Source organism: Bufo bufo, chromosome 1 (genome assembly GCF_905171765.1).
Source record: "Bufo bufo chromosome 1, aBufBuf1.1, whole genome shotgun sequence".
NCBI lineage: Eukaryota > Metazoa > Chordata > Amphibia > Anura > Bufonidae > Bufo > Bufo bufo.
The window spans coordinates 317414932-317439342 of NC_053389.1; the positions used below are offsets into that span (position 1 = coordinate 317414932).

Here is a 24411-nt window from a genome sequence, read left to right on the forward strand (position 1 = left end):
TTACCATTTGTGGGGGTTTTGGTGTCAGTTTTAAGTTGTTTTGTCAGGTTGCAACAAATTAGTGCACAGTAATAATATATTTAGGGCATGTGTGATTTTGTGTACGCGTATGTCTGTAAAATTACACAAAGGGGCTGCCTGGAGTGGTGATGCAGCTTTTTAAAAAGTGGCATATCATAAATGAAACTTAAATGTGATCTAATCTGAAATCCTGACCTACTTTTCATTCTATTCCTAAAAATGACAAGGCTCTGCAAATATCACAAAAATGTGCTCCAAATGTTGCAAAAATAGGCACCAAATGCCACAAACATAGCAGATTTAATAAATGACCCCCAAATTGTTTATCTTCTCCGTCTCATTTAGGCACCTCTATCATGCCCATATGCCTTAATGGGTTTGCCCAAGTTATTTTTGGTGACAGGACTTTCTTTTCCATCCTGCATAATGGAAACCAGATGGATCCGTAATACTTGCCCTTAGACCTCCATTATGACGGAAAGCAATAATGGAATTCATAACGCTGATGTGAACCTGCCCTTACTAATCAAATGTAAGGGGTTTATAAATCACTTACTTCATCTGCAGTGGTTCTTTTCTCAGCTCTTACTGAGGGTCACAGATGTCAGCTTCTCTCCCTACTCTGATGATGTCTCATACACAAGCCTAGTCTGTGTCTGTGCACAAATCGTCACTGTGCTGGTCACGCTCCCTGCACTGCTGTCTGCTGCTGTGTGCCCTGTGTCTCTATCCCACTGTATTTTTCAGGAAAGATTAACGCCTTCAGCAGCACAGACTCAAGGCTGGAGGCTTTGCTGAGCAGCTGCAGGTAGTAAATAGACATAGGATTTGCCATCCTCATCCTGTAGACAGAGAGCTGACAGACTGGAGGAGTTCTGCAGAGCGTTGCTTAAGAACAGGTGGGGGGGAAGATCCTGTGTGTATCAGCAGTGTCATTGTACAACTGAGACTTGTAGTCCTAAACATACAACATGCTGCTGAATATCCCAGCAGTCAAACATTGCACTGCATTGAACTAGGGAAATGAGGAGATATATATTTTTTTGCCTAAAACTTGCTTAATATACACTCACCTAAAGAATTATTAGGAACACCTGTTCTATTTCTCATTAATGCAATTATCTAGTCAACCAATCACATGGCAGTTGCTTCAATGCATTTAGGGGTGTGGTCCTGGTCAAGACAATCTCCTGAACTCCAAACTGAATGTCAGAATGGGAAAGAAAGGTGATTTAAGCAATTTTGAGCGTGGCATGGTTGTTGGTGCCAGACGGGCCGGTCTGAGTATTTCACAATCTTCTCAGTTACTGGGATTTTCACGCACAACCATTTCTAGGGTTTACAAAGAATGGTGTGAAAAGGGAAAAACATCCAGTATGCGGCAGTCCTGTGGGCAAAAATGCCTTGTGGATGCTAGAGGTCAGAGGAGAATGGGCCGACTGATTCAAGCTGATAGAAGAGCAACGTTGACTGAAATATCCACTCTTTACAACCGAGGTATGCAGCAAAGCATTTGTGAAGCCACAACACGCACAACCTTGAGGTGGATGGGCTACAACAGCAGAAGACCCCACCAGGTACCACTCATCTCCACTACAAATAGGAAAAAGAGGCTACAATTTGCACGAGCTCACCAAAATTGGACTGTTGAAGACTGGAAAAATGTTGCCTGGTCTGATGAGTCTCGATTTCTGTTGAGACATTCAAATGGTAGAGTCCGAATTTGGCGTAAACAGAATGAGAACATGTATCCATCCTCTGATGGCTACTTCCAGCAGGATAATGCACCATGTCACAAAGCTCGAATCATTTCAAATTGGTTTCTTGAACATGACAATGAGTTCACTGTACTAAAATGGCCCCCACAGTCACCAGAACTCAACCCAATAGAGCATCTTTGGGATGTGGTGGAACGGGAGCTTCGTGCCCTGGATGTGCATCCCTCAAATCTCCATCAACTGCAAGATGCTATCCTATCAATATGGACCAACATTTCTAAAGAATGCTATCAGCACCTTGTTGAATCAATGCCACGTAGAATTAAGGCAGTTCTGAAGGCAAAAGGCGGTCCAACACCGTATTAGTATGGTGTTCCTAATAATTCTTTAGGTGAGTGTATATATATATATATATATATATATATATAAAAATAATAAAAATCCGCAGCACTCCTTGAAAGCTGAAAAAAATGTGCTATTTATTCACACATGTCATACAGCAACGTTTCGGTTCTCTCTCAGAACCTTTTTTAAGCCAAGTGAGTTGACTTGAAAATGGTTCTGAGAGAGATCCGAAACGTTGTTGTATTATGACATGTGTGAATAAATAGCAAATTTTTTTCATTTTTATTATTTGTTCATCACCCTGAATCGAGGGATCACCGCTGGCACCCATCTGTCAGCTAAACAAAGGAGTGCTGCCTGGCTTTTCATGGAAAAAAAATAAAAAATAATAATAATAATAATAATAATAAAAAATTTTATATATATATATATATACAGTTGCAAGAAAAAGTATGTGAACCCTTTGGAATGATATGGATTTCTGCACAAATTGGTCATAAAATGTGATCTGATCTTCATCTAAGTCACAACAATAGACAATCACAGTCTGCTTACACTAATAACACACAAAGAATTAAATGTTACCATGTTTTTATTGAACACACCATGTAAACATTCACAGTGCAGGTGGAAAAAGTATGTGAACCCTTGGATTTAATAACTGGTTGAACCTCCTTTGGCAGCAATAACTTCAACCAAACGTTTCCTGTAGTTGCAGATCAGACGTGCACAACAGTCAGGAGTAATTCTTGACCATTCCTCTTTACAGAACTGTTTCAGTTCAGCAATATTCTTGGGATGTCTGGTGTGAATCGCTTTCTTGAGGTCATGCCACACCATCTCAATCGGGTTGAGGTCAGGACTCTGACTGGGCCACTCCAGAAGGCGTATTTTCTTCTGTTTAAGCCATTCTGTTGTTGATTTACTTCTATGTTTTGGGTCGTTGTCCTGTTGTAACACCATCTTCTGTTGAGCTTCAGCTGGTGAACAGATGGCCTTAAATTCTCCTGCAAAATGTCTTGATAAACTTTTTCCTTCGATGATAGCAATCCGTCCAGGCCCTGATGCAGCAAAGCAACCCCAAACCATGATATCCCCACCACCATACTTTACAGTTGGGATGAGGTTTTGATGTTGGTGTGCTGTGCCTCTTTTTCTCCACACATAGTGTTGTGCTTCTTCCAAACAACTCAACTTTGGCTTCATCTGTCCACAGAATATTTTGCCACTACTGCCATGGAACATCCAGGTGCTCTTGTGCAAACTGCAAACGTGCAGCAATGTTTTTTTTGGACAGCAGTGGCTTCCTCTGTGGTATCCACCAACGAAATTCATTCTTGTTTAGTGTTTTACGTATCGTAGATTCGCTAACAGGGATGTTAGCATATGCCAGAGACTTTTGTAAGTCTTTAGCTGACACTCTAGGATTCTTCTTCACCTCATTGAGCAGTCTGCGCTGTGCTCTTGCAGTCATCTTTACAGGACGGCCACTCCTAGGGAGAGTAGCAGCAGTGCTGAACTTTCTCCATTTATAGAAAATGTATCTTACCGTGGACTGATGAACAGCAAGGCCTTTGGAGATATTTTTTTTAACCCTTTCCAGCTTTATGCAAGTCAACAATTCTTAATCGTAGGTCTTCTGAGAGCTCTTTTGTGCGAGGCATCATTCACATCAGGCAATGCTTCTTGTGAAAAGCAAACCCAGAACTGGTGTGTGTTTTTTATAGGGCAGCTGTAACCAACACCTCCAATCTCATCTCATTGATTGGACTCCAGTTGGCTGACACCTCACTCCAATTAGCTCTTGGAGATGTCATTAGTCTAGGGGTTCACATACTTTTTCCACCTGCACTGTGAATGTTTACATGGTGTGTTCAATAAAAACATGGTAAGATTTAATTCTTTGCGTGTTATTAGTTTAAGCAGACTGTGATTGTCTATTGTTGTGACTTAGATGAAGATCAGATCACATTTTATGATCAATTTGCACAGAAATCCATATCATTCCAAAGGGTTCACATACTTTTTCTTGCAACTGTATATATTTAGGAAAAAGGCAGCACTCCAAAAAATTTAAATTAAGAACACTCTTTATTCACCTCAGTGGCAATGGCGACGTTTCAGCTCTTTACTACTTTACTAGAGCCTTTCTCAAGGCTTGAGATAAAGAAAGTATATTGGTATATAACACCCAGCTTCAATCATTATTTTTTTGGGGGGATTGGTATGTGACACCGGTAAAAATTATTTGTTCCAATAACGCTCTGTTATAATTGTGGGATTGGCTTTTCCCAGTGGGCTGTGCACCCATATCTGACTTTAGGCTGTGCTGCCTTTTTTTCATTTGCATATATATATATATATATATATTTATATTTGGTTAGGGACGCTCTCTCACAGGGGTCGGCAATGTTACATCAGCACAAAACAATAAATGCTTGCCCAGCTATACACTCACTATACAGAGGTCTCCCTAACTCACCTCTAGGTCAGTGTTCACGCTGCAGTATTCGACTTCGGTCAGACAGCCCCCTAGCTGTGATCAGTGCAACCCACCAGCCCTCTTGGTAGAAGCAGTGAAATACCATGGGGGATATGATCCAGCAGTTCCCTGACTCTGACCATGCGACACCTCTCTTCTTCAGGCATCGCGGGGTCCCCCCAAACTCAGACTTCTTCTGCCCAGCCCTTTTGGCTGGAACCACCTAGAGCCTGTGTAGGCTTCCTCTTCCATTGCCTCAAACTCAGGCTTCTTCAGCCTTGTGGCCCCCCTGCCCTCCTGGCTGGGACCACACAGGCCCTCTGCGGGTCTGTTCCCTGCGGCCTAACTCCTCCTCCCACACTCTGAGGATTGCACCTGGCCACACTTCAAGCCAGGTGATCGTGGGGAAAACACAGCAAATCATACCATACATCTCTTCTAATAGGTTTCCTGCACCATTCTAGGAGACACATATGTTCATTACATACATTGGAGTAAATCTTTAATGGGCAATGTAGCTTAAGCTTTTACCAAGCACAGGGAAAAAAATAAAGTATTTACATTTTTGCACAAAAAAAACCACTTGAAAGCAAAATTTTCCATTAAGCCCCATAGGTATTATTGGATCCAGTGTCACAAATGACTATGCAGTACAATAATTGCAAATATTCCTATCCAGTGCATGTTAGGATTGCTTTTCCACTGTGAAATTTCTCATTTATATGTCATGTTCTCCTAATTTAAACAATAGGATAAAACACTTCTGATCTTGATAAAAAAATATATCACAAAAGGCATAGATTAGTTCGGCTCTACCATTAGCCTTAGACCGTTAGGCCCTACTTAGAGGAAAAAGGCTTTGACTAATAAGACATGACATTTGGAGAGAGACAGTCATCTGGTTTGTAATTTTCCACATCATAATGAAGAAAAAAATAAAATCGACAGGCAATAAAAACAGACATTGGCAACTGTCAGCACAAAATATGCATCTTAATTTGGCAAACCACACAGAGTTGTGGACCAAGTGAAAACATAGAAAAACTCTTTTTAGTACCATGTTTTTTTCCAGGAAAATAAGGTTAATGTGCTTAAGTAGAAAGGAGATCTTTTTTTATTTGTTTTATTTTATTAGAATCTACCAGCGTTCAACAATCATGGAGTACAGAGGTTGGCCAGTACCTTCTTACCTTTTCTAAGGTTCAAGATATACTGAAATGTGTTGCAAGATTACCATCTTTAAAAAAAAATATTTTTTTCTTTAGTCTGTTGACAATTGTAATACAATATTTTTAAATTTTTTTTTAAAGCTGGTAATGTTTCCCCACTTATTTCACACACACACAGTCCTCTTCCCATTTTGTATTCCGTTTGCGGTCTGTATGCAGAACCATTCACTTCAATGGGTCCACAAAAACAAAAGAAGGTACTTTGTATGCATTGCGTTTCCGTATTTCCGTATTTCCGTTCCGTTCAAAGATAGAACATGTCCTATTATTGCCCGCAAATCACGTTCTGTGGCTCCATTCAAGTCAATGGTTCCGCAAAAAAAAACGGAATGCATGCAGAATGCATCCTTATGTCTTCCGTATCCGTTCCGTTGTTGTGCAACCATCTATAGAAAATTGTATGCCCAGCCCAATTTTTTTTATTGTACTTACTGTTTAAACATTATTGTATGGTTCTGTTTCCGTTCCGCGAAAAACGGAAACCAAGCGTAAAAACGGAACGGCAAAAAGAAACGAAAACACTACTGAAACAAAAACCGGTAAAAACAGATCCGTTAAAAACGGACCGCAAAACACTGAAAAAGCCATACGGTCGTATGCAGTAGGCCGTAAAAGGAACCTGTCATCAAGGTTATTTTGACCTTACTGAGGGCAGCATAAAGTAGTAACAGGTATGTTATTTTCAGCAGTGTGTCATTCATGAACTAAAAGTAAGTGGTTTGCCAAGAACTAGCATCATAATTATCAGAGCCCAGGACTGGAAAAGAGTCATGGTTACCTGAGAAGAGTCAGGGTTATTCATGAGTTCCTGCTCTCTTCGCTCACATGCTGATAAGAGGCAATTCTCTCCTAGTGAGAAAACTACATAGGAGACTGTCACTCATCAGCAGGAGAGTGGGGAGAGCAGGAACTCATGAATAACCATGACTTCACAGGTAGCCATGACCATGACTTCTCAGGTAGCCATGACTCTTCTTCAGGCCCAGCTGCCATGATGCTGGTTCTCAGAAACCAATTACAATTATGTGTAGCTCATAAGTGACATACCACTGAAATCAACATGTCTGTCAACACTTTATGCTGCCCTTAGTGAGGTCAGCAAAAAGTTCATGACAGGTTCCCATTAATGGAGTAGATATCTTTCAATGTGCACTTAAAAAGGCTAGAAGAATACTACGCACAAAACACGAAAAAATGATAAAGAAAAAGCAATGATTATTTCCTTTATCTCCTAATTTCCTTAGGATTTAAGGAAAGGATGAGATGAATGAAAAAATCATAGCATTTCTTTAGATCCTATCTTGTCTCATATTACAATTAAAATTATGAATATTTAAATATATGAATATTTATAAATATATAAAGAAATGTTCTTATGTGTTCAGATATGTCCTCTTCTTCCTGTTTCTGATTGTAATAAAACTGACTGAAGCAGAAGCTTCCCTGTTATGGCCTCTGTGCAGTAGGGGAGGAAGAAAAAAAAAAACAATATCATTTAGCCACGCCCCCTTGTTTATGCCCGACCCCATCAGGTGGCCACCTGCAGAGGATGGATCAGATCAATAGAATAATAATTCCTTGGTCTCACATTTCTATTCAAGCAAATCTGTACTGTTTTAGCTGGTCAAGTTATTTGTAGCGACCGTAAAAGCACTTTTTTTTTTCTGGGTTGAAAAACTATTCCCAAATTTGCCATTCTCAAAATAACTAGTTTCTGGTATTTGAGGCCTACTTGAAATCTATCCCAAAAATGATATCTTACATTGAAGGTACTGATAGTGTCATTCAGAAAAACCTAAGACACACGCTACCGTGCAGATAGAAGTCTGATTCTGTGATTAAACCTTAACCTGTCACACAGTGCAAAAAAAAAACAGGTCTCACATTTCTATTCAAGCAAATCTGTACTGTTTTAGCTGGTCAAGTTATTTGTAGCGACCGTAAAAGCACTTTTTTTTTTCTGGGTTGAAAAACTATTCCCAAATTTGCCATTCTCAAAATAACTAGTTTCTGGTATTTGAGGCCTACTTGAAATCTATCCAAAAAAGGATATCTTACATTGAAGGTACTGATAGTGTCATTCTGAAAAACCTAAGACACACGCTACCGTGCAGATAGAAGTCTGATTCTGTGATTAAACCATAACAGGTCACACATTGCAAAAAAAAAACAGGTCTCACATTTCTATTCAAGCAAATCTGTACTGTTTTGGCTGGTCAAGTTATTTGTAGCGACCGTAAAAGCACTTTTTTTTTTCTGGGTTGAAAAACTATTCCCAAATTTGCCATTCTCAAAATAACTAGTTTCTGGTATTTAAGGCCTACTTGAAATCTATCCCAAAAAGGATATCTTACATTGAAGGTACTGATAGTGTCATTCAGAAAAACCTAAGACACACGCTACCGTGCAGATAGAAGTCTGATTCTGAGATTAAACCTTAACCTGTCACACAGTGCAAAAAAAAACAGGTCTCACATTTCTATTCAAGCAAATCTGTACTGTTTTAGCTGGTCAAGTTATTTGTAGCGACCGTAAAAGCACTTTTTTTTTTCTGGTTTGAAAAACTATTCCCAAATTTGCCATTCTCAAAATAACTAGTTTCTGGTATTTGAGGCCTACTTGAAATCTATCCCAAAAAGGATATCTTACATTGAAGGTACTGATAGTGTCATTCAGAAAAACCTAAGACACACGCTACCGTGCAGATAGAAGTCTGATTCTGAGAATAAACCTTAACCTGTCACACAGTGCAAAAAAAAAACAGGTCTCACATTTCTATTCAAGCAAATCTGTACTGTTTTAGCTGGTCAAGTTATTTGTAGCGACCGTAAAAGCACCTTTTTTTTTCTGGGTTGAAAAACTATTCCCAAATTTGCCATTCTCAAAATAACAAGTTTCTGGTATTTGAGGCCTACTTGAAATCTATCCCAAAAAGGATATCTTACATTGAAGGTACTGATAGTGTCATTCAGAAAAACCTAAGACACACGCTACCGTGCAGATAGAAGTCTGATTCTGTGATTAAACCTTAACCTGTCACACAGTGCAAAAAAAAACAGGTCTCACATTTCTATTCAAGCAAATCTGTACTGTTTTAGCTGGTCAAGTTATTTGTAGCGACCGTAAAAGCACATTTTTTTTTCTGGGTGGAAAAACTATTCCCAAATTTGCCATTCTCAAAATAACTAGTTTCTGGTATTTGAGGCCTACTTGAAATCTATCCCAAAAATGATATCTTACATTGAAGGTACTGATAGTGTCATTCAGAAAAACCTAAGACCCACGCTACCGTGCAGATAGAAGTCTGATTCTGTGATTAAACCTTAACCTGTCACACAGTGCAAAAAAAAAACAGGTCTCACATTTCTATTCAAGCAAATCTGTACTGTTTTAGCTGGTCAAGTTATTTGTAGCGACCGTAAAAGCGCTTTTTTTTTTCTGGGTTGAAAAACTACTCCCAAATTTGCCATTCTCAAAATAACTAGTTTCTGGTATTTGAGGACTACTTGAAATCTATCCCAAAAAGGATATCTTACATTGAAGGTACTGATAGTGTCGTTCAGAAAAACCTAAGAAACACGCTACCGTGCAGATAGAAGTCTGATTCTGAGATTAAACCTTAACCTGTCACACAGTGCAAAAAAAAACAGGTCTCACATTTCTATTCAAGCTAATCTGTACTGTTTTAGCTGGTCAAGTTATTTGTAGCGACCGTAAAAGCACATTTTTTTTCTGGTTTGAAAAACTATTTCCAAATTTGCCATTCTCAAAATAACTAGTTTCTGGTATTTGAGGCCTACTTGAAATCTATCCCAAAAAGGATATCTTACATTGAAGATACTGATAGTGTCATTCAGAAAAACCTAAGACACACGCTACCGTGCAGATAGAAGTCTGATTCTGTAATTAAACCTTAACCTGTCACACAGTGCAAAAAAAAACAGGTCTCACATTTCTATTCAAGCAAATCTGTACTGTTTTAGCTGGTCAAGTTATTTGTAGCGACCGTAAAAGGCCTTTTTTTTTCTGGGTTGAAAAACTATTCCCAAATTTGCCATTCTCAAAATAACTAGTTTCTGATATTTGAGGCCTACTTGAAATCTATCCCAAAAAGGATATCTTACATTGAAGGTACTGTTAGTGTCATTCAGAAAAACCTAAGACACACGCTACAGTGCAGATAGAAGTCTGATTCTGTGATTAAACCTTAACAGGTCACACAGTGCAAAAAAAAAACAGGTCTCACATTTCTATTCAAGCAAATCTGTACTGTTTTAGCTGGTCAAGTTATTTGTAGCGACCGTAAAAGCACTTTTTTTTTTCTGGGTTGAAAAACTATTCCCAAATTTGCCATTCTCAAAATAACTAGTTTCTGGTATTTGAGGCCTACTTGAAATCTATCCCAAAAAGGATATCTTACATTGAAGGTACTGATAGTGTCATTCAGAAAAACCTAAGACACACGCTACCGTGCAGATAGAAGTCTGATTCTGAGATTAAACCTTAACCTGTCACACAGTGCAAAAAAAAACAGGTCTCACATTTCTATTCAAGCAAATCTGTACTGTTTTAGCTGGTCAAGTTATTTGTAGCGACCGTAAAAGCACCTTTTTTTTTCTGGTTTGAAAAACTATTCCCAAATTTGCCATTCTCAAAATAACTAGTTTCTGGTATTTGAGGCCTACTTGAAATCTATCCCAAAAATGATATCTTACATTGAAGGTACTGATAGTGTCATTCAGAAAAACCTAAGACACACGCTACCGTGCAGATAGAAGTCTGATTCTGTGATTAAACCTTAACCTGTCACACAGTGCAAAAAAAAAACAGGTCTCACATTTCTATTCAAGCAAATCTGTACTGTTTTAGCTGGTCAAGTTATTTGTAGCGACCGTAAAAGCACTTTTTTTTTTCTGGGTTGAAAAACTATTCCCAAATTTGCCATTCTCAAAATAACTAGTTTCTGGTATTTAAGGCCTACTTGAAATCTATCCCAAAAAGGATATCTTACATTGAAGGTACTGATAGTGTCATTCAGAAAAACCTAAGACACACGCTACCGTGCAGATAGAAGTCTGATTCTGAGATTAAACCTTAACCTGTCACACAGTGCAAAAAACAGGTCTCACATTTCTATTCAAGCAAATCTGTACTGTTTTAGCTGGTCAAGTTATTTGTAGCGACCGTAAAAGCACCTTTTTTTTTCTGGTTTGAAAAACTATTCCCAAATTTGCCATTCTCAAAATAACTAGTTTCTGGTATTTGAGGCCTACTTGAAATCTATCCCAAAAAGGATATCTTACATTGAAGGTACTAATAGTGTCATTCAGAAAAACCTAAGACACACGCTACCGTGCAGATAGAAGTCTGATTCTGTGATTAAACCTTAACAGGTCACACAGTGCAAAAAAAAAACAGGTCTCACATTTCTATTCAAGCAAATCTGTACTGTTTTAGCTGGTCAAGTTATTTGTAGCGACCGTAAAAGCACTTTTTTTTTTTTCTGGGTTGAAAAACTATTCCCAAATTTGCCATTCTCAAAATAACTAGTTTCTGGTATTTGAGGCCTACTTGAAATCTATCCCAAAAAGGATATCTTACATTGAAGGTACTGATAGTGTCATTCAGAAAAACCTAAGACACACGCTACCGTGCAGATAGAAGTCTGATTCTGAGAATAAACCTTAACCTGTCACACAGTGCAAAAAAAAACAGGTCTCACATTTCTATTCAAGCAAATCTGTACTGTTTTAGCTGGTCAAGTTATTTGTAGCGACCGTAAAAGCACCTTTTTTTTTCTGGTTTGAAAAACTATTCCCAAATTTGCCATTCTCAAAATAACTAGTTTCTGGTATTTGAGGCCTACTTGAAATCTATCCCAAAAGGATATCTTACATTGAAGGTACTGATAGTGTCATTCGGAAAAACCTAAGACACACGCTACCGTGCAGATAGAAGTCTGATTCTGTGATTAAACCTTAACCTGTCACACAGTGCAAAAAAAAACAGGTCTCACATTTCTATTCAAGCAAATCTGTACTGTTTTAGCTGGTCAAGTTATTTGTAGCGACCGTAAAAGCACCTTTTTTTTTCTGGGTTGAAAAATTATTCCCAAATTTGCCATTCTCAAAATAACTAGTTTCTGGTATTTGAGGCCTACTTGAAATCTATCCCAAAAATGATATCTTACATTGAAGGTACTGATAGTGTCATTCAGAAAAACCTAAGACACACGCTACCGTGCAGATAGAAGTCTGATTCTGTGATTAAACCTTAACCTGTCACACAGTGCAAAAAAAAAACAGGTCTCACATTTCTATTCAAGCAAATCTGTACTGTTTTAGCTGGTCAAGTTATTTGTAGCGACCGTAAAAGCACTTTTTTTTTTCTGGGTTGAAAAACTATTCCAAAATTTGCCATTCTCAAAATAACTAGTTTCTGGTATTTGAGGCCTACTTAAAATCTATCCAAAAAAGGATATCTTACATTGAAGGTACTGATAGTGTCATTCAGAAAAACCTAAGACACACGCTACCGTGCAGATAGGAGTCTGATTCTGAGATTAAACCTTAACCTGTCACACAGTGCAAAAAAAAACAGGTCTCACATTTCTATTCAAGCAAATCTGTACTGTTTTAGCTGGTCAAGTTATTTGTAGCGACCGTAAAAGCACTTTTTTTTTTCTGGTTTGAAAAACTATTCCCAAATTTGCCATTCTCAAAATAACTAGTTTCTGGTATTTGAGGCCTACTTGAAATCTATCCCAAAAAGGATATCTTACATTGAAGGTACTGATAGTGTCATTCAGAAAAACCTAAGACACACGCTACCGTGCAGATAGAAGTCTGATTCTGAGAATAAACCTTAACCTGTCACACAGTGCAAAAAAAAACAGGTCTCACATTTCTATTCAAGCAAATCTGTACTGTTTTAGCTGGTCAAGTTATTTGTAGCGACCGTAAAAGCACCTTTTTTTTTCTGGGTTGAAAAACTATTCCCAAATTTGCCATTCTCAAAATAACAAGTTTCTGGTATTTGAGGCCTACTTGAAATCTATCCCAAAAAGGATATCTTACATTGAAGGTACTGATAGTGTCATTCAGAAAAACCTAAGACACACGCTACCGTGCAGATAGAAGTCTGATTCTGTGATTAAACCTTAACCTGTCACACAGTGCAAAAAAAAACAGGTCTCACATTTCAATTCAAGCAAATCTGTACTGTTTTAGCTGGTCAAGTTATTTGTAGCGACCGTAAAAGCACATTTTTTTTTCTGGGTGGAAAAACTATTCCCAAATTTGCCATTCTCAAAATAACTAGTTTCTGGTATTTGAGGCCTACTTGAAATCTATCCCAAAAATGATATCTTACATTGAAGGTACTGATAGTGTCATTCAGAAAAACCTAAGACCCACGCTACCGTGCAGATAGAAGTCTGATTCTGTGATTAAACCTTAACCTGTCACACAGTGCAAAAAAAAACAGGTCTCACATTTCTATTCAAGCAAATCTGTACTGTTTTAGCTGGTCAAGTTATTTGTAGCGACCGTAAAAGCGCTTTTTTTTTTCTGGGTTGAAAAACTATTCCCAAATTTGCCATTCTCAAAATAACTAGTTTCTGGTATTTGAGGCCTACTTGAAATCTATCCCAAAAAGGATATCTTACATTGAAGGTACTGATAGTGTCATTCGGAAAAACCTGAGACACACGCTACCGTGCAGATAGAAGTCTGATTCTGTGATTAAACCTTAACCTGTCACACAGTGCAAAAAAAAACAGGTCTCACATTTCTATTCAAGCAAATCTGTACTGTTTTAGCTGGTCAAGTTATTTGTAGCGACCGTAAAAGCACCTTTTTTTTTCTGGGTTGAAAAATTATTCCCAAATTTGCCATTCTCAAAATAACTAGTTTCTGGTATTTGAGGCCTACTTGAAATCTATCCCAAAAAGGATATCTTACATTGAAGGTACTGATAGTGTCATTCAGAAAAACCTAAGACACACGCTACCGTGCAGATAGAAGTCTGATTCTGTGATTAAACCTTAACCTGTCACACAGTGCAAAAAAAAAACAGGTCTCACATTTCTATTCAAGCAAATCTGTACTGTTTTAGCTGGTCAAGTTATTTGTAGCGACCGTAAAAGCACTTTTTTTTTTCTGGGTTGAAAAACTATTCCAAAATTTGCCATTCTCAAAATAACTAGTTTCTGGTATTTGAGGCCTACTTAAAATCTATCCAAAAAAGGATATCTTACATTGAAGGTACTGATAGTGTCATTCAGAAAAACCTAAGACACACGCTACCGTGCAGATAGGAGTCTGATTCTGAGATTAAACCTTAACCTGTCACACAGTGCAAAAAAAAACAGGTCTCACATTTCTATTCAAGCAAATCTGTACTGTTTTAGCTGGTCAAGTTATTTGTAGCGACCGTAAAAGCACTTTTTTTTTTCTGGTTTGAAAAACTATTCCCAAATTTGCCATTCTCAAAATAACTAGTTTCTGGTATTTGAGGCCTACTTGAAATCTATCCCAAAAAGGATATCTTACATTGAAGGTACTGATAGTGTCATTCAGAAAAACCTAAGACACACGCTACCGTGCAGATAGAAGTCTGATTCTGAGAATAAACCTTAACCTGTCACACAGTGCAAAAAAAAACAGGTCTCACATTTCTATTCAAGCAAATCTGTACTGTTTTAGCTGGTCAAGTTATTTGTAGCGACCGTAAAAGCACCTTTTTTTTTCTGGGTTGAAAAACTATTCCCAAATTTGCCATTCTCAAAATAACAAGTTTCTGGTATTTGAGGCATACTTGAAATCTATCCCAAAAAGGATATCTTACATTGAAGGTACTGATAGTGTCATTCAGAAAAACCTAAGACACACGCTACCGTGCAGATAGAAGTCTGATTCTGTGATTAAACCTTAACCTGTCACACAGTGCAAAAAAAAACAGGTCTCACATTTCTATTCAAGCAAATCTGTACTGTTTTAGCTGGTCAAGTTATTTGTAGCGACCGTAAAAGCACATTTTTTTTTCTGGGTGGAAAAACTATTCCCAAATTTGCCATTCTCAAAATAACTAGTTTCTGGTATTTGAGGCCTACTTGAAATCTATCCCAAAAATGATATCTTACATTGAAGGTACTGATAGTGTCATTCAGAAAAACCTAAGACCCACGCTACCGTGCAGATAGAAGTCTGATTCTGTGATTAAACCTTAACCTGTCACACAGTGCAAAAAAAAAACAGGTCTCACATTTCTATTCAAGCAAATCTGTACTGTTTTAGCTGGTCAAGTTATTTGTAGCGACCGTAAAAGCGCTTTTTTTTTTCTGGGTTGAAAAACTATTCCCAAATTTGCCATTCTCAAAATAACTAGTTTCTGGTATTTGAGGCCTACTTGAAATCTATCCCAAAAAGGATATCTTACATTGAAGGTACTGATAGTGTCATTCAGAAAAACCTAAGAAACACGCTACCGTGCAGATAGAAGTCTGATTCTGAGATTAAACCTTAACCTGTCACACAGTGCAAAAAAAAACAGGTCTCACATTTCTATTCAAGCAAATCTGTACTGTTTTAGCTGGTCAAGTTATTTGTAGCGACCGTAAAAGCACATTTTTTTTTCTGGTTTGAAAAACTATTTCCAAATTTGCCATTCTCAAAATAACTAGTTTCTGGTATTTGAGGCCTACTTGAAATCTATCCCAAAAAGGATATCTTACATTGAAGGTACTGATAGTGTCATTCAGAAAAACCTAAGACACACGCTACCGTGCAGATAGAAGTCTGATTCTGTAATTAAACCTTAACCTGTCACACAGTGCAAAAAAAAACAGGTCTCACATTTCTATTCAAGCAAATCTGTACTGTTTTAGCTGGTCAAGTTATTTGTAGCGACCGTAAAAGCACTTTTTTTTTCTGGGTTGAAAAACTATTCCCAAATTTGCCATTCTCAAAATAACTAGTTTCTGATATTTGAGGCCTACTTGAAATCTATCCAAAAAAGGATATCTTACATTGAAGGTACTGTTAGTGTCATTCAGAAAAACCTAAGACACACGCTACAGTGCAGATAGAAGTCTGATTCTGTGATTAAACCTTAACAGGTCACACAGTGCAAAAAAAAAACAGGTCTCACATTTCTATTCAAGCAAATCTGTACTGTTTTAGCTGGTCAAGTTATTTGTAGCGACCGTAAAAGCACTTTTTTTTTTCTGGGTTGAAAAACTATTCCCAAATTTGCCATTCTCAAAATAACTAGTTTCTGGTATTTGAGGCCTACTTGAAATCTATCCCAAAAAGGATATCTTACATTGAAGGTACTGATAGTGTCATTCAGAAAAACCTAAGACACACGCTACCGTGCAGATAGAAGTCTGATTCTGAGATTAAACCTTAACCTGTCACACAGTGCAAAAAAAAACAGGTCTCACATTTCTATTCAAGCAAATCTGTACTGTTTTAGCTGGTCAAGTTATTTGTAGCGACCGTAAAAGCACCTTTTTTTTTCTGGTTTGAAAAACTATTCCCAAATTTGCCATTCTCAAAATAACTAGTTTCTGGTATTTGAGGCCTACTTGAAATCTATCCCAAAAAGGATATCTTACATTGAAGGTACTGATAGTGTCATTCAGAAAAACCTAAGACACACGCTACCGTGCAGATAGAAGTCTGATTCTGTGATTAAACCTTAACCTGTCACACAGTGCAAAAAAAAACAGGTCTCACATTTCTATTCAAGCAAATCTGTACTGTTTTAGCTGGTCAAGTTATTTGTAGCGACCGTAAAAGCACTTTTTTTTTTCTGGGTTGAAAAACTATTCCCAAATTTGCCATTCTCAAAATAACTAGTTTCTGGTATTTGAGGCCTACTTGAAATCTATCCCAAAAATGATATCTTACATTGAAGGTACTGATAGTGTCATTCAGAAAAACCTAAGACACACGCTACCGTGCAGATAGAAGTCTGATTCTGTGATTAAACCTTAACCTGTCACACAGTGCAAAAAAAAAACAGGTCTCACATTTCTATTCAAGCAAATCTGTACTGTTTTAGCTGGTCAAGTTATTTGTAGCGACCGTAAAAGCACTTTTTTTTTTCTGGGTTGAAAAACTATTCCCAAATTTGCCATTCTCAAAATAACTAGTTTCTGGTATTTGAGGCCTACTTGAAATCTATACAAAAAAGGATATCTTACATTGAAGGTACTGATAGTGTCATTCAGAAAAACCTAAGACACACGCTACCGTGCAGATAGAAGTCTGATTCTGTGATTAAACCTTAACAGGTCACACATTGCAAAAAAAAAACAGGTCTCACATTTCTATTCAAGCAAATCTGTACTGTTTTAGCTGGTCAAGTTATTTGTAGCGACCGTAAAAGCACTTTTTTTTTTCTGGGTTGAAAAACTATTCCCAAATTTGCCATTCTCAAAATAACTAGTTTCTGGTATTTAAGGCCTACTTGAAATCTATCCCAAAAAGGATATCTTACATTGAAGGTACTGATAGTGTCATTCAGAAAAACCTAAGACACACGCTACCGTGCAGATAGAAGTCTGATTCTGAGATTAAACCTTAACCTGTCACACAGTGCAAAAAAAAACAGGTCTCACATTTCTATTCAAGCAAATCTGTACTGTTTTAGCTGGTCAAGTTATTTGTAGCGACCGTAAAAGCACCTTTTTTTTTCTGGTTTGAAAAACTATTCCCAAATTTGCCATTCTCAAAATAACTAGTTTCTGGTATTTGAGGCCTACTTGAAATCTATCCCAAAAAGGATATCTTACATTGAAGGTACTAATAGTGTCATTCAGAAAAACCTAAGACACACGCTACCGTGCAGATAGAAGTCTGATTCTGTGATTAAACCTTAACCTGTCACACAGTGCCAAAAAAAACAGGTCTCACATTTCTATTCAAGCAAATCTGTACTGTTTTAGCTGGTCAAGTTATTTGTAGCGACCGTAAAAGCACATTTTTTTTTCTGGGTTGAAAAACTATTCCCAAATTTGCCATTCTCAAAATAACTAGTTTCTGGTATTTAAGGCCTACTTGAAATCTATCCCAAAAAGGATATCTTACATTGAAGGTACTGATAGTGTCATTCAGAAAAACCTAAGACACACGCTACCGTGCAGATAGAAGTCTGATTCTGAGATTAAACCTTAACCTGTCACACAGTGCAAAAAAAAACAGGTCTCACATTTCTATTCAAGCAAATCTGTACTGTTTTAGCTGGTCAAGTTATTTGTAGCGACCGTAAAAGCACCTTTTTTTTTCTGGTTTGAAAAACTATTCCCAAATTTGCCATTCTCAAAATAACTAGTTTCTGGTATTTGAGGCCTACTTGAAATCTATCCCAAAAAGGATATCTTACATTGAAGGTACTAATAGTGTCATTCAGAAAAACCTAAGACACACGCTACCGTGCAGATAGAAGTCTGATTCTGTGATTAAACCTTAACCTGTCACACAGTGCCAAAAAAACAGGTCTCACATTTCTATTCAAGCAAATCTGTACTGTTTTAGCTGGTCAAGTTATTTGTAGCGACCGTAAAAGCACTTTTTTTTTTCTGGGTTGAAAAACTATTCCCAAATTTGCCATTCTCAAAATAACTAGTTTCTGGTATTTGAGGCCTACTTGAAATCTATCCCAAAAAGGATATCTTACATTGAAGGTACTGTTAGTGTCATTCAGAAAAACCTAAGACACACGCTAACGTGCAGATAGAAGTCTGATTCTGAGATTAAACCTTAACCTGTCACACAGTGCAAAAAAAAACAGGTCTCACATTTCTATTCAAGCAAATCTGTACTGTTTTAGCTGGTCAAGTTATTTGTAGCGACCGTAAAAGCACCTTTTTTTTTCTGGTTTGAAAAACTATTCCCAAATTTGCCATTCTCAAAATAACTAGTTTCTGGTATTTGAGGCCTACTTGAAATCTATCCCAAAAAGGATATCTTACATTGAAGGTACTGATAGTGTCATTCAGAAAAACCTAAGACACACGCTACCGTGCAGATAGAAGTCTGATTCTGTGATTAAACCTTAACCTGTCACACAGTGCAAAAAAAAACAGGTCTCACATTTCTATTCAAGCAAATCTGTACTGTTTTAGCTGGTCAAGTTATTTGTAGCGACCGTAAAAGCACTTTTTTTTTTCTGGGTTGAAAAACTATTCCCAAATTTGCCATTCTCAAAATAACTAGTTTCTGGTATTTGAGGCCTACTTGAAATCTATCCCAAAAAGGATATCTTACATTGAAGGTACTGATAGTGTCATTCAGAAAAACCTAAGACACACGCTACCGTGCAGATAGAAGTCTGATTCTGTGATTAAACCTTAACCTGTCACACAGTGCAAAAAAAAACAGGTCTCACATTTCTATTCAAGCAAATCTGTACTGTTTTAGCTGGTCAAGTTATTTGTAGCGACCGTAAAAGCACATTTTTTTTTCTGGGTTGAAAAACTATTCCCAAATTTGCCATTCTCAAAAAAACTAGTTTCTGGTATTTGAGGCCTACTTGAAATCTATCCCAAAAATGATATCATACATTGAAGGTACTGATAGTGTCATTCAGAAAAACCTAAGACACACGCTACCGTGCAGATAAAAGTCTGATTCTGTGACTAAACCTTAACCTGTCACACAGTGCAAAAAAAAAACAGGTCTCACATTTCTATTCAAGCAAATCTGTACTGTTTTAGCTGGTCAAGTTATTTGTAGCGACCGTAAAAGCACTTTTTTTTTCTGGGTTGAAAAACTATTCCCAAATTTGCCATTCTCAAAATAACTAGTTTCTGGTATTTGAGGCCTACTTGAAATCTATCCAAAAAAGGATATCTTACATTGAAGGTACTGATAGTGTCATTCAGAAAAACCTAAGACACACGCTACCGTGCAGATAGAAGTCTGATTCTGTGATTAAACCTTAACAGGTCACACAGTGCAAAAAAAAAACAGGTCTCACATTTCTATTCAAGCAAATCTGTACTGTTTTAGCTGGTCAAGTTATTTGTAGCGACCGTAAAAGCACTTTTTTTTTTCTGGGTTGAAAAACTATTCCCAAATTTGCCATTCTCAAAATAACTAGTTTCTGGTATTTGAGGCCTACTTGAAATCTATCCCAAAAAGGATATCTTACATTGAAGGTACTGATAGTGTCATTCAGAATAACCTAAGACACACGCTACCGTGCAGATAGAAGTCTGATTCTGAGAATAAACCTTAACCTGTCACACAGTGCAAAAAAAAACAGGTCTCACATTTCAATTCAAGCAAATCTGTACTGTTTTAGCTGGTCAAGTTATTTGTAGCGACCGTAAAAGCACCTTTTTTTTTCTGGTTTGAAAAACTATTCCCAAATTTGCCATTCTCAAAATAACTAGTTTCTGGTATTTGAGGCCTACTTGAAATCTATCCCAAAAAGGATATCTTACATTGAAGGTACTGATAGTGTCATTCGGAAAAACCTAAGACACACGCTACCGTGCAGATAGAAGTCTGATTCTGTGATTAAACCTTAACCTGTCACACAGTGCAAAAAAAAACAGGTCTCACATTTCTATTCAAGCAAATCTGTACTGTTTTAGCTGGTCAAGTTATTTGTAGCGACCGTAAAAGCACTTTTTTTTTTCTGGGTTGAAAAACTATTCCCAAATTTGCCATTCTCAAAATAACTAGTTTCTGGTATTTGAGGCCTACTTGAAATCTATACAAAAAAGGATATCTTACATTGAAGGTACTGATAGTGTCATTCAGAAAAACCTAAGACACACGCTACCGTGCAGATAGAAGTCTGATTCTGTGATTAAACCTTAACAGGTCACACATTGCAAAAAAAAAACAGGTCTCACATTTCTATTCAAGCAAATCTGTACTGTTTTAGCTGGTCAAGTTATTTGTAGCGACCGTAAAAGCACTTTTTTTTTTCTGGGTTGAAAAACTATTCCCAAATTTGCCATTCTCAAAATAACTAGTTTCTGGTATTTAAGGCCTACTTGAAATCTATCCCAAAAAGGATATCTTACATTGAAGGTACTGATAGTGTCATTCAGAAAAACCTAAGACACACGCTACCGTGCAGATAGAAGTCTGATTCTGAGATTAAACCTTAACCTGTCACACAGTGCAAAAAAAAACAGGTCTCACATTTCTATTCAAGCAAATCTGTACTGTTTTAGCTGGTCAAGTTATTTGTAGCGACCGTAAAAGCACCTTTTTTTTTCTGGTTTGAAAAACTATTCCCAAATTTGCCATTCTCAAAATAACTAGTTTCTGGTATTTGAGGCCTACTTGAAATCTATCCCAAAAAGGATATCTTACATTGAAGGTACTAATAGTGTCATTCAGAAAAACCTAAGACACACGCTACCGTGCAGATAGAAGTCTGATTCTGTGATTAAACCTTAACCTGTCACACAGTGCCAAAAAAAAACAGGTCTCACATTTCTATTCAAGCAAATCTGTACTGTTTTAGCTGGTCAAGTTATTTGTAGCGACCGTAAAAGCACATTTTTTTTTCTGGGTTGAAAAACTATTCCCAAATTTGCCATTCTCAAAATAACTAGTTTCTGGTATTTAAGGCCTACTTGAAATCTATCCCAAAAAGGATATCTTACATTGAAGGTACTGATAGTGTCATTCAGAAAAACCTAAGACACACGCTACCGTGCAGATAGAAGTCTGATTCTGAGATTAAACCTTAACCTGTCACACAGTGCAAAAAAAAACAGGTCTCACATTTCTATTCAAGCAAATCTGTACTGTTTTAGCTGGTCAAGTTATTTGTAGCGACCGTAAAAGCACCTTTTTTTTTCTGGTTTGAAAAACTATTCCCAAATTTGCCATTCTCAAAATAACTAGTTTCTGGTATTTGAGGCCTACTTGAAATCTATCCCAAAAAGGATATCTTACATTGAAGGTACTAATAGTGTCATTCAGAAAAACCTAAGACACACGCTACCGTGCAGATAGAAGTCTGATTCTGTGATTAAACCTTAACCTGTCACACAGTGCCAAAAAAAACAGGTCTCACATTTCTATTCAAGCAAATCTGTACTGTTTTAGCTGGTCAAGTTATTTGTAGCGACCGTAAAAGCACATTTTTTTTTCTGGGTTGAAAAACTATTCCCAAATTTGCCATTCTCAAAATAACTAGTTTCTGGTATTTGAGGCCTACTTGAAATCTATCCCAAAAAGGATATCTTACATTGAAGGTACTGTTAGTGTCATTCAGAAAAACCTAAGACACACGCTAACGTGCAGATAGAAGTCTGATTCTGAGATTAAACCTTAACCTGTCACACAGTGCAAAAAAAAACAGGTCTCACATTTCTATTCAAGCAAATCTGTACTGTTTTAGCTGGTCAAGTTATTTGTAGCGACCGTAAAAGCACCTTTTTTTTTCTGGTTTGAAAAACTATTCCCAAATTTGCCATTCTCAAAATAACTAGTTTCTGGTATTTGAGGCCTACTTGAAATCTATCCCAAAAAGGATATCTTACATTGAAGGTACTGATAGTGTCATTCAGAAAAACCTAAGACACACGCTACCGTGCAGATAGAAGTCTGATTCTGTGATTAAACCTTAACCTGTCACACAGTGCAAAAAAAAACAGGTCTCACATTTCTATTCAAGCAAATCTGTACTGTTTTAGCTGGTCAAGTTATTTGTAGCGACCGTAAAAGCACTTTTTTTTTTCTGGGTTGAAAAACTATTCCCAAATTTGCCATTCTCAAAATAACTAGTTTCTGGTATTTGAGGCCTACTTGAAATCTATCCCAAAAAGGATATCTTACATTGAAGGTACTGATAGTGTCATTCAGAAAAACCTAAGACACACGCTACCGTGCAGATAGAAGTCTGATTCTGTGATTAAACCTTAACCTGTCACACAGTGCAAAAAAAAACAGGTCTCACATTTCTATTCAAGCAAATCTGTACTGTTTTAGCTGGTCAAGTTATTTGTAGCGACCGTAAAAGCACATTTTTTTTTCTGGGTTGAAAAACTATTCCCAAATTTGCCATTCTCAAAAAAACTAGTTTCTGGTATTTGAGGCCTACTTGAAATCTATCCCAAAAATGATATCATACATTGAAGGTACTGATAGTGTCATTCAGAAAAACCTAAGACACACGCTACCGTGCAGATAAAAGTCTGATTCTGTGACTAAACCTTAACCTGTCACACAGTGCAAAAAAAAAACAGGTCTCACATTTCTATTCAAGCAAATCTGTACTGTTTTAGCTGGTCAAGTTATTTGTAGCGACCGTAAAAGCACTTTTTTTTTCTGGGTTGAAAAACTATTCCCAAATTTGCCATTCTCAAAATAACTAGTTTCTGGTATTTGAGGCCTACTTGAAATCTATCCAAAAAAGGATATCTTACATTGAAGGTACTGATAGTGTCATTCAGAAAAACCTAAGACACACGCTACCGTGCAGATAGAAGTCTGATTCTGTGATTAAACCTTAACAGGTCACACAGTGCAAAAAAAAAACAGGTCTCACATTTCTATTCAAGCAAATCTGTACTGTTTTAGCTGGTCAAGTTATTTGTAGCGACCGTAAAAGCACTTTTTTTTTTCTGGGTTGAAAAACTATTCCCAAATTTGCCATTCTCAAAATAACTAGTTTCTGGTATTTGAGGCCTACTTGAAATCTATCCCAAAAAGGATATCTTACATTGAAGGTACTGATAGTGTCATTCAGAATAACCTAAGACACACGCTACCGTGCAGATAGAAGTCTGATTCTGAGAATAAACCTTAACCTGTCACACAGTGCAAAAAAAAACAGGTCTCACATTTCAATTCAAGCAAATCTGTACTGTTTTAGCTGGTCAAGTTATTTGTAGCGACCGTAAAAGCACCTTTTTTTTTCTGGTTTGAAAAACTATTCCCAAATTTGCCATTCTCAAAATAACTAGTTTCTGGTATTTGAGGCCTACTTGAAATCTATCCCAAAAAGGATATCTTACATTGAAGGTACTGATAGTGTCATTCGGAAAAACCTAAGACACACGCTACCGTGCAGATAGAAGTCTGATTCTGTGATTAAACCTTAACCTGTCACACAGTGCAAAAAAAAACAGGTCTCACATTTCTATTCAAGCAAATCTGTACTGTTTTAGCTGGTCAAGTTATTTGTAGCGACCGTAAAAGCACATTTTTTTTTCTGGGTTGAAAAATTATTCCCAAATTTGCCATTCTCAAAATAACTAGTTTCTGGTATTTGAGGCCTACTTGAAATCTATCCCAAAAATGATATCTTACATTGAAGGTACTGATAGTGTCATTCAGAAAAACCTAAGACACACGCTACCGTGCAGATAGAAGTCTGATTCTGTGATTAAACCTTAACCTGTCACACAGTGCAAAAAAAAAACAGGTCTCACATTTCTATTCAAGCAAATCTGTACTGTTTTAGCTGGTCAAGTTATTTGTAGCGACCGTAAAAGCACTTTTTTTTTTCTGGGTTGAAAAACTATTCCAAAATTTGCCATTCTCAAAATAACTAGTTTCTGGTATTTGAGGCCTACTTAAAATCTATCCAAAAAAGGATATCTTACATTGAAGGTACTGATAGTGTCATTCAG

The 24411-nt window shown here is 37.1% G+C and overlaps 1 protein-coding gene across 3 annotated transcripts in view; it reads right to left on the minus strand.

Moving 5' to 3' along the window:
- The window catches only part of LOC121008928 (protocadherin alpha-2-like), a 381217-nt gene that overhangs the window by 95286 nt on the left and 261520 nt on the right, over positions 1–24411 (minus strand). The window contains exon 3 of one of the 3 annotated variants that reach the window (XM_040441707.1): positions 708–747. The exons of the other annotated variants lie outside the window; for them this stretch is intronic. Within the exon in view, the coding sequence (XP_040297641.1) occupies positions 708–747 (40 nt within the window). The remainder of the gene's footprint in view (positions 1–707; positions 748–24411) is intronic. 3 annotated transcript variants of the gene reach the window in all.